Source organism: Vitis riparia, chromosome 3 (genome assembly GCF_004353265.1).
Source record: "Vitis riparia cultivar Riparia Gloire de Montpellier isolate 1030 chromosome 3, EGFV_Vit.rip_1.0, whole genome shotgun sequence".
In the NCBI taxonomy this organism is placed as follows: domain Eukaryota; kingdom Viridiplantae; phylum Streptophyta; class Magnoliopsida; order Vitales; family Vitaceae; genus Vitis; species Vitis riparia.
Genome location: NC_048433.1, coordinates 11,144,895 through 11,156,159, shown reverse-complemented (window position 1 = coordinate 11,156,159; position 11,265 = coordinate 11,144,895). Strand labels below are relative to the sequence as shown.

General features: G+C 37.1%; 2 protein-coding genes across 2 annotated transcripts; both read right to left on the bottom strand.

The window, feature by feature from the left end:
• Positions 1-1,376: 1,376 nt before the first annotated feature.
• LOC117911717 (L-type lectin-domain containing receptor kinase IX.1-like) lies at positions 1,377-4,349 on the bottom strand. The gene has a single exon (XM_034826115.1). The coding sequence runs from the start codon at positions 3,616-3,618 to the stop codon at positions 1,552-1,554; it is 2,067 nt and encodes a 688-aa protein (XP_034682006.1). The 5' UTR covers positions 3,619-4,349; the 3' UTR covers positions 1,377-1,551.
• A 4,414-nt stretch (positions 4,350-8,763) lies between these two features.
• Positions 8,764-11,034, bottom strand: LOC117911923 (L-type lectin-domain containing receptor kinase IX.1-like). Its single transcript, XM_034826361.1, has one exon. It carries the CDS (start codon positions 11,003-11,005, stop codon positions 8,939-8,941), a length of 2,067 nt encoding a protein of 688 aa, XP_034682252.1. The 5' UTR covers positions 11,006-11,034; the 3' UTR covers positions 8,764-8,938.
• Between the last annotated feature and the right edge of the window lie 231 nt (positions 11,035-11,265).

Below are 11,265 nucleotides of genomic sequence, written 5' to 3'. Positions count from 1 at the left end.
ACAAATAAATAAAAGAAAAGGTGAAGTATGTTACTAAATTGGAGAACCGAAGCAGAAATTCCTTCAACTTTGAACTCTTTGAACCACCAATGCTTGTTTTTCACCACCAATAATATTGAATAATTTGAGACAAAATGCAATAATCGGAAATATTGTGGAATGAGAGAGGGCTTAAGAGTTGAGAGAATAGAAAAAAATTGAGGGTATTTAATATTTATAGGGATTTAAATATTAGGATTAATTTTTTTTTTTTTTTTAATTTCAAGACCGTTCAACGGTCATAATATTGAATTATGAGTGGCAGGCATGTTCAACGGTCATGTGACCATTGAACAGCCAGCTCACTTTTATTTTTTTTCAAAAATCATACAACATTTCTAATATATATATAACTAATGCAAAATAGTTACACAAAGAGGGCTAGCTTAGTTGGTGGCTAGCTCTCTTATGAATCCATAAAGGAAGGGGTTCGAATCCCTTCCCTTCAAATTGAAACTATTTTAATTTTTACCCAAGACTCCCAGCCGGCCCGCCGGGCAGCCCGCCCAGTTTGAGGGCCCACGGGCCTTAGATATACAAGGGCCCGGCCCGGCCGTTGGAGACCCTTATGGACCCATACTACTATGTCATGTCTGATATTATTTTCAAAATCAATAACTTATTTGATTAACTAATAGCAGTAAGTCTATTTCACCTACATTATCATTTGTATTCTTGTTTGCTATTTTGGATCTTTCTTATTTGACATGTTCAGATTCTCAATGCACCTCTAGGACTCTTGAATCCCCAGAAGACAAATTTGAATTGTTCTACAGTGACTATGGAATTTAAGAAATTATTCCATACAGTTGGTTGAGGTGTCTTGACCCTTCAATGTCCTCTGCACATGGCCTTGCTGAGCTTTGCAGCATTGCATTCGTAAAGTTCCCAATCTTGGATGGGGATTTGGATTTTGGTTAAGCTGCAGCTAAGTGTCTTGATTATATGACATTAAACAGCTCAAAAGAGCTCAGGTCTGTGATTAGGATAAGGATACTTCAGGAGGTAACGTGAAGGGACAAGGAACTGGGGCAGTCCCTAATGCAAATATAGTTTTGTAATTAACACATGTCTACTTAAATATGTATGGATGGCTGTAAGTGCTGCACCGGTACGACTGAGATTGAATCTTGAGAGGGTTCAAGAAAGCCATTTTTATTTTTTTTTTATGCTGAGAAAGGTGAATGAAAAAGTCAGAGAAAACTCCAGATTCGATTCTCTCTCTCTCCCCTGTTTTATGCTCTGTTTTGAGCAGATTTTGTGTATGTCGTTTCCCCTGAAACAACAGCCAACAGAAGCGTTAATGAGTTTATAGGTAAACTAGTATGCGAAAAGCATAAAAAATTAAGGCTGAATTTTCTTGGTGAGTACGTAAAAGATACAAAGGAACTACTGATAGGCATTCTGAGGTGTGGCGATGTATATCCAAAGCTTATACATCGACTTATAATTAGATGTAATAAACATATAATACACAAAGAAAAGAAACTACCAAATGCACTCTACACCAACTTAACGTGTTACAGAAATAAGTGTCGCAGATGGAGAAGAAGCTGCAGAAGGTGTTGTTATCTTTGATGAATCTGTACAATAGCTGGAAAGCTGGGTTTGACTTCTCTCAGAAGCGGTGGTACTGGATGAGGCTGGAAGCAAGATTGCAGACATCGCTCCAGGGATAGAGTACGTTGGGACGGGCATCTTTGGAGGGAGAATGGGCAATGGCGCTTCAAAATTAAGGACATGAATTACTTCCCTTACTGAAGGCCGGAGATTTCCATCTGGGTGAGCACACCAAAGCCCAACAGTCATCAAACATTGCATCTGTTGCGCATCAAATTCTGCACATAGCCTAGGATCGGCTGCCTCTAAAATATTTCCTTTCCCATAGAGATCCCAGACCCATTCCAGCATCATTATTTGATCTTCTTTGGCCTTTAGGTTAATGGGTTTTCTTCCACAGGCTATTTCTAAAGCAACCACCCCAAAGCTGTAGATATCAGACTGCTTGCTGGCCTTGCCTGTTGTGGCACATTCTGGAGCCATGTAGCCCATGGTTCCAGCTAAAACTGTGGTTTGTGATCCCTTTCCGTGGTCAACAAGCCTAGCTAGCCCAAAATCCCCAAGTTTAGCGTTAAAACCTGAATCCAGCATGATGTTGCTAGATTTTATATCCCTGTGCAGTACACATTGCTCCCATCCTTCATGAAGATAAAGCAATGCTGATGCCAACCCTTGAGCGATTTTGTACCTCATCTCCCAGGTCAGCAAGCTTCTTTCACTAAAAAGATGAGACTCTAAGCTGCCATTGGGCATGAACTCATAAACAAGTAGTAGGTCTCTTTTCTCATGGCACCAACCAATCAGTTGGACCAAGTTCCTATGTCTCAATCGACTAATGATCTTTACTTCTGATGCATACTCCTTTATCCCTTGTTTAGACCCACTTGATACCCTCTTAACAGCAATATAAGAGTCCAATTCCTTCAAGAAACCTTTGTAAACCCCTCCAAACCCTCCTTCTCCAAGCTTCCCTTCCTCTGCAAAGTTATTGGTTGAACTAGCCAATTCATTGTACCGAAACTTCTTGGGTCCAGTACCTTTTTCAAAGTCATCCTCCATGGATAGCTGATCAATGACTGGATGATCAACTTTTCCCCTTCTACTTTTCAAGAACAAAAACAAAACCAAACTCAAACCACCAATGAAAGCACATCCACCGACAGTCAATCCCACCACTAGTTTAACCTTGATTTTTCTTGAAGGATTAGAGTTGGGATTGGAAGTTGGCGTTTCTCCTTCTGGCGATGTTGGATTTGTTTTATTTTCATCAGTCTGTAAACTTGAGCTGAAACTCCATGAATAAATGGCATGTATGGCTGATGCATTTCCTGTTGCACCTGAGAAGCCAAAACTAACCCATTCTGGGAGGTAAAGCCTCAGATCAACTTCATAATAAAGGTTATCCTGCAGAATAGTACTATCATCCCTAAAACCAGTGAAGACGACACTTAGATTTTTAGAACTAGAGTTATAACTGATCCATGCATCATTTTTCGTCCCATTTATAATACTATTCCACCATGTCACATTACGGATTGATTGCATAGAGTTGATGTCAATACCTGCATGGGTGTCGTTTGGATCCCAACGGTTCTTATAAATATCGAATTCCACCGCAACAAAATGATTCGCAGTTGTGTTCAGTGGCTGGGTGTCACTTGCAAGACCAAGACCCCCACCCTTTGTGACATTAGGCTTCTGTGAATCAGCAGGCACAAGGAAGAAGGCAATCCCATCACCATGACTACCAGACCTGTTCTGTGTGTCTATGACGAAGGAGAAATGGGTGGTGAAGTCGGTGAGATTTCTTGAGGCCTTGTCCCATAGGTGCAAGGGTTGAACATATGTGGCCCAACCGATGCTCGCTGATTGAGCTTGTGTTAGTTGGATGATTTGGTTTCTGGGATAAGCAGATCCCTCATAGGTTATGTTATCATTATAGGGACTGAAACTGGTGAAGTTGAAGTCTAATGAAGTTGCAGAAGGGATCATTAATAGAATGAAGAAAATAGAGATCATGGTGAAGAGAGAAGGGAAAGGGAACTGTCACTACAAGAAAAATGGGAAACAATGACGTTTTTTAAGCGTCAAGAAAGCTAACAGATGACGCTTCTTTCAGGAAGCGCCATCTTTGGCTGAAAAAAGCCCACCAAAATAAAGGTTTTGTTTTTGGCTGAAAGATGACTTTACAAAACTCTAGATCCGATCTTCACCGTTCAAATTTAAGATTAATGACTTATGAACCTCTCCTCCAAATTTCAGCTCAATCAGACCATGAACAGAGCGGCATCGGACCTTTGATGAAATCTGGGCATGATGTAAAAAACCGCTGTTTTTCTCTCTTCTCCTCTTTCTCTCTAATGACTGTCCGAAACTCCAAATCCGATCTCCACCGTTAATATTGAAGATACATGAGCCACGAACCTCTCCTTCAAATTTCAACTCGATCGGACCACGGACGAAGCGGGATCGGACATTTGATGAAATCTGGGCATGATGAGAAAAACCTACGTTTTTCTCTCTTCTCCTCTTTCTTTCTAATGACTTTCCGAAACTCCAAATCCGATCTTCACCGTTCAGATTGAAGATAAATGAGTCACGAAACTCTCCTCCAAATTTCAACTCAATCGGACCACAGACGAAGTGGGATCAGACCTTTGATGAAATTTGGGCATGATGAGAAAAACTTGCGTTTTTCTCTCTTCTCTTCTTTCTCACTAAAAACGGTGGCTCTCTCCCTTCTTTCTTATCTTCCAAAAGTTAGGGTTTTCAACGGAGACTTTATAACATATTCTAAAATACCATGCATGTCCTTTTTCAATAAATTAAAAATAGTATTCTTTATTTCATCTTTCAATAATAATTTTTATATATTGAACTCATAATGAATTTATATTGTTTAATTATTTGATATTTTAGGTTGATGTTGGTTTAATTTGAATATTGATATTTAAAAAAAAAACTAATTTAATAGAATGAGCTTAATTCCCATAAATATTAGAAAATTTTTATAAATATTCTTATTGCATTTAGTTTTATTGTGAGTCTAATCATCATTAAATTAATTTAAATATTAATTTATTTCATTTTAGTTAAATAATTTCAAATTTATATTCATTAACTATAAAACCTTCTCAAATAAAAGGGTTAAACCCAATAAATGTGGCCCTAGGCCCGAACAAGTGCTCAAAATAGGCCACTTTTTTGTGGTCCACAAATAAATTAACAAATTATTTTTAAATGAAATATAAGATAATTTCTAATTTAATAAAAATGAAAAATGGTTTATGAAAATAGATTGTATTGATACAAACTATAAAAAAATTAATATCAAATAATAAAAAAATAATTTATTAGGATTTTATTTTATTTATATCCAATTTTTTTAAAAAAAAACCTTAATGTAGCAACTTAATGTCATTAATATTAATGTCAATTTACCATAATTAATTTATAGAATAAAATTCTAATATCAAAATTTGTATAAGTTAACTTAAAAACAAAAATTTTAAAAGTCAATACAACTATGACACTTATCAGGAGCGTCATTACATTTCCATCAAATAATGATGCTTATAATAAGTATCAAGGTAAATAATAAAACTATGATGCTTCTTATAAGAATCGATGATGGAATGAAAATGAGAAATGGGGGGGAGGGCGTTATTTATAGGTTTTCTAGTAACTCTTAGAAGAGATGTGTCTTAAATACTTGACATATCCTTTGACACAAGTTGCAAGTTGTTTCCATTAGGAAGAGTTGTGTCTAATTGAAACGGTATGTCTTAATTTCCATTCACCTATAAATATCCCAACAGCAATTATGGAATATGTCTTCAGTGGTCAATGATTTTAACCAGACAGGAGAGTGTCATTGCTTTCTTGTTCTCTAGTGTTCGATGTCCTGGATCTGATGGACCTTTTTCAGATGAAGCAATAGCACTAATGAGACCAAAGCAATGACTTGTTGACTGGTTTATTTCCCTTGGATGTTAAGTCAATTCTTTGTTATGCAAATTGAAGTGGAAACTGTTTATAGAATCAAAACTTTCTTGGGATCTCTATGGGAGTCAAAAACCAACATGGTAGTGAGACTTCTTGAAGCTGGACTACCAAAGCTTCAAACTTCCTTTGGCATTGGCAGAATCCCCCATGCTCACTTCCTGAACAGGCTGAGAAGTTTGCAAAACATCAAAAACTAAAAGCAACAGATATATCGTATTACAACCATCTTCCTCTGTCAGTTATGCTGATTGACATCTATTGCAGATATGGGAAAACTATGTTGAAGGAGAAGAAGTTTCCATTGGTCAGCTACCGAGAGCCAACAGAAAGAAGTGCTTGGATGCAACTATATTATACGGATAACCTTCTACATGTGTTAAAAGGAAATAATGGCTTGTCTTGCTGATCTTTATTCTCAGGTAGTGGTTACTTCATCATACAACTGCAGCTGTTCTTGTTTATTTTCATCCCAATGCAAATGCTATCAATAATCTTGGACTTGATACTTGATGATTCAAACTCATGTTTTACAAAAACTATTCTAAAATTATGTTTGGTTCCAGGAAAAATACTAAGAAAAAAAAATTAAAGAAAATGATTTTATCCTATTTAATTATTCTATAAAAAATATCAAAGAAAATAAAATATAATTAAAATTAATTAGAAACTCATGTATTTTCAAATTATTTAATTTTTAAATCAAAGAATTAAAATAAGTGAAATAATTTTAAAGTAACATATACAAATAATTTATAGACTTTAAATCTTTTTTTTTTCTTTTTTTTTCACACTTTCCCTCAAATTTTCTGAACCAAAAATAACCAAAGGAATTTAGCGGGCTCTCTCTCATGTTCCATTATCTCTCCTATAGTTGTTTAGCTACCTTTGGGATTGGAAATACAAATTATTGTCTCCTAGGTAAATGTCACATCCCATAAGGGTCCCCAAAAAGCCCGCGACCCGCGGCCCGGCACGAGCCCGGCCCAAGCCCATTTCTGGATGGGCCGGGCCGTGGGCCCCAAATTAGGCCCGGCCCGTAGGCCCGCCACTTTAATATATATATATAAATATTCAAAAAATAGAAAATGTTACATTAATAAAAATATTCATTGTTAACTATTTTATTCATTGAATGTATACATTACATTTGAAAATGTGGGAAAAGTTTACATTACTACAAAATAAATACATCCCAACTAGGTTGGCACCTACTTATTTGTCAATCATTTGTACTTTTCAACCATAAAAATAAAAATAAAAATATGACATGCATTTAGTAAAATATTTTAATCATTATCTCTTGGCGGTGATGGCGAACTAGTGAAATTAAAAGGTTGTTCTGCTCTTATTATATAACCAATCATTTCTTCACGACAATAAGATTCATCATAAGAAAATGTTTTTAAATTTCCACTTTCATCTTTACCTAATTGCATATAATTTCTAATATCTACATTATTTTTAGTTTTACAATTTTCATAATGCCTTTTTAAATGACTTGTACCTGCATTTGAGCCACCACTAAGAAGTTTGTTACAAATTTTACATTTTGCTTTTATTATTTTTTTTTTATTTTCTAAATTTATTTCTATTCTATCAAAAAAATTCCATATATTTGAAGTAAATTTTTTGATAGAATAGAAATAAATTTAGAAAATAAAAAAAAATAATAAAAGCAAAATGCATGCATTAGATGAAGAACAAGAACCACTTGCCATAATTATAATTATTGATAAAATATTATGCTAAAAATAATAAATGTAAAATTAAAATGTAACAAATAAATAAAAGAAAATGTGAAGTATGTTACTAAATTGGAGAACCGAAGCAGAAATTCCTTCAACTTTGAACTCTTTGAACCACCAATGCTTGTTTTTCACCACCAATAATATTGAATAATTTGAGACAAAATGCAATAATCGGAAATATTGTGGAATGAGAGAGGGCTTAAGAGTTGAGAGAATAGAAAAAAATTGAGGGTATTTAATATTTATAGGGATTTAAATATTAGGATTTAATTTTTTTTTTTTTTTAATTTCAAGACCGTTCAACGGTCATAATATTGAATTATGAGTGGCAGGCATGTTCAACGGTCATGTGACCATTGAACAGCCAGCTCACTTTTATTTTTTTTCAAAAATCATACAACATTTCTAATATATATATAACTAATGCAAAATAGTTACACAAAAGAGGGCTAGCTTAGTTGGTGGCTAGCTCTCTTATGAATCCATAAAGGAAGGGGTTCGAATCCCCTTCCCTTCAAAATTGAAAACTATTTTAATTTTTACCCAAGACCTCCCAGCCGGCCCGCCGGGCAGCCCGCCCAGTTTGAGGGCCCACGGGCCTTAGATATACCAAGGGCCCGGCCCGGCCCGTTGGAGACCCTTATGGACCCATACTACTATGTCATGTCTGATATTATTTTCAAAATCAATAACTTATTTGATTAACTAATAGCAGTAAGTCTATTTCACCTACATTATCATTTGTATTCTTGTTTGCTATTTTGGATCTTTCTTATTTGACATGTTCAGATTCTCAATGCACCTCTAGGACTCTTGAATCCCCAGAAGACAAATTTGAATTGTTCTACAGTGACTATGGAATTTAAGAAATTATTCCATACAGTTGGTTGAGGTGTCTTGACCCTTCAATGTCCTCTGCACATGGCCTTGCTGAGCTTTGCAGCATTGCATTCGTAAAGTTCCCAATCTTGGATGGGGATTTGGATTTTGGTTAAGCTGCAGCTAAGTGTCTTGATTATATGACATTAAACAGCTCAAAAGAGCTCAGGTCTGTGATTAGGATAAGGATACTTCAGGAGGTAACGTGAAGGGACAAGGAACTGGGGCAGTCCCTAATGCAAATATAGTTTTGTAATTAACACATGTCTACTTAAATATGTATGGATGGCTGTAAGTGCTGCACCGGTACGACTGAGATTGAATCTTGAGAGGGTTCAAGAAAGCCATTTTTATTTTTTTTTTATGCTGAGAAAGGTGAATGAAAAAGTCAGAGAAAACTCCAGATTCGATTCTCTCTCTCTCCCCTGTTTTATGCTCTGTTTTGAGCAGATTTTGTGTATGTCGTTTCCCCTGAAACAACAGCCAACAGAAGCGTTAATGAGTTTACCTATAAACTAGTATGCGAAAAGCATAAAAAATTAAGGCTGAATTTTCTTGGTGAGTACGTAAAAGATACAAAGGAACTACTGATAGGCATTCTGAGGTGTGGCGATGTATATCCAAAGCTTATACATCGACTTATAATTAGATGTAATAAACATATAATACACAAAGAAAAGAAACTACCAAATGCACTCTACACCAACTTAACGTGTTACAGAAATAAGTGTCGCAGATGGAGAAGAAGCTGCAGAAGGTGTTGTTATCTTTGATGAATCTGTACAATAGCTGGAAAGCTGGGTTTGACTTCTCTCAGAAGCGGTGGTACTGGATGAGGCTGGAAGCAAGATTGCAGACATCGCTCCAGGGATAGAGTACGTTGGGACGGGCATCTTTGGAGGGAGAATGGGCAATGGCGCTTCAAAATTAAGGACATGAATTACTTCCCTTACTGAAGGCCGGAGATTTCCATCTGGGTGAGCACACCAAAGCCCAACAGTCATCAAACATTGCATCTGTTGCGCATCAAATTCTGCACATAGCCTAGGATCGGCTGCCTCTAAAATATTTCCTTTCCCATAGAGATCCCAGACCCATTCCAGCATCATTATTTGATCTTCTTTGGCCTTTAGGTTAATGGGTTTTCTTCCACAGGCTATTTCTAAAGCAACCACCCCAAAGCTGTAGATATCAGACTGCTTGCTGGCCTTGCCTGTTGTGGCACATTCTGGAGCCATGTAGCCCATGGTTCCAGCTAAAACTGTGGTTTGTGATCCCTTTCCGTGGTCAACAAGCCTAGCTAGCCCAAAATCCCCAAGTTTAGCGTTAAAACCTGAATCCAGCATGATGTTGCTAGATTTTATATCCCTGTGCAGTACACATTGCTCCCATCCTTCATGAAGATAAAGCAATGCTGATGCCAACCCTTGAGCGATTTTGTACCTCATCTCCCAGGTCAGCAAGCTTCTTTCACTAAAAAGATGAGACTCTAAGCTGCCATTGGGCATGAACTCATAAACAAGTAGTAGGTCTCTTTTCTCATGGCACCAACCAATCAGTTGGACCAAGTTCCTATGTCTCAATCGACTAATGATCTTTACTTCTGATGCATACTCCTTTATCCCTTGTTTAGACCCACTTGATACCCTCTTAACAGCAATATAAGAGTCCAATTCCTTCAAGAAACCTTTGTAAACCCCTCCAAACCCTCCTTCTCCAAGCTTCCCTTCCTCTGCAAAGTTATTGGTTGAACTAGCCAATTCATTGTACCGAAACTTCTTGGGTCCAGTACCTTTTTCAAAGTCATCCTCCATGGATAGCTGATCAATGACTGGATTATCAACTTTTCCCCTTCTACTTTTCAAGAACAAAAACAAAACCAAACTCAAACCACCAACGAAAGCACATCCACCGACAGTCAATCCCACCACTAGTTTAACCTTGATTTTTCTTGAAGGATTAGAGTTGGGATTGGAAGTTGGCGTTTCTCCTTCTGGCGATGTTGGATTTGTTTTATTTTCATCAGTCTGTAAACTTGAGCTGAAACTCCATGAATAAATGGCATGTATGGCTGATGCATTTCCTGTTGCACCTGAGAAGCCAAAACTAACCCATTCTGGGAGGTAAAGCCTCAGATCAACTTCATAATAAAGGTTATCCTGCAGAATAGTACTATCATCCCTAAAACCAGTGAAGACGACACTTAGATTTTTAGAACTAGAGTTATAACTGATCCATGCATCATTTTTCGTCCCATTTATAATACTATTCCACCATGTCACATTACGGATTGATTGCATAGAGTTGATGTCAATACCTGCATGGGTGTCGTTTGGATCCCAACGGTTCTTATAAATATCGAATTCCACCGCAACAAAATGATTCGCAGTTGTGTTCAGTGGCTGGGTGTCACTTGCAAGACCAAGACCCCGACCCTTTTTGACATTAGGCTTCTGTGAATCAGCAGGCACAAGGAAGAAGGCAATCCCATGACCATGACTACCAGACCTGTTCTTTGTGTCTATGACGAAGGAGAAATGGGTGGTGAAGTCGGTGAGATTTCCTGAGGCCTTGTCCCATAGGTGCAAGGGTTGAACGTATGTGGCCCAACCGATGCTCGCTGATTGAGCTTGTGTTAGTTGGATGATTTGGTTTCTGGGATAAGCAGATCCCTCATAGGTTATGTTATCATTATAGGGACTGAAACTGGTGAAGTTGAAGTCTAATGAAGTTGCAGAAGGGATCATTAATAGAATGAAGAAAATAGAGATCATGGTGAAGAGAGAAGGGAAAGGGAACTGTGGTGATTGGAGGCAATACTTCCACTCTTCAAGGTTGCCATGGTTGGGTGGGATTGAGACATTAAGCATATATTCACTGTTACAAGTCAAATACTCAAGCAATTGATTCAATACTATATATTGAATTTTGGAATACGCCAATGTGATTGATATAATAGATATATAATAGTTGGAAGGTGGTTCTCCGGGTCATTTCCGTCCTTAACATCACCCGTCCCCCCTGGATTAAATAG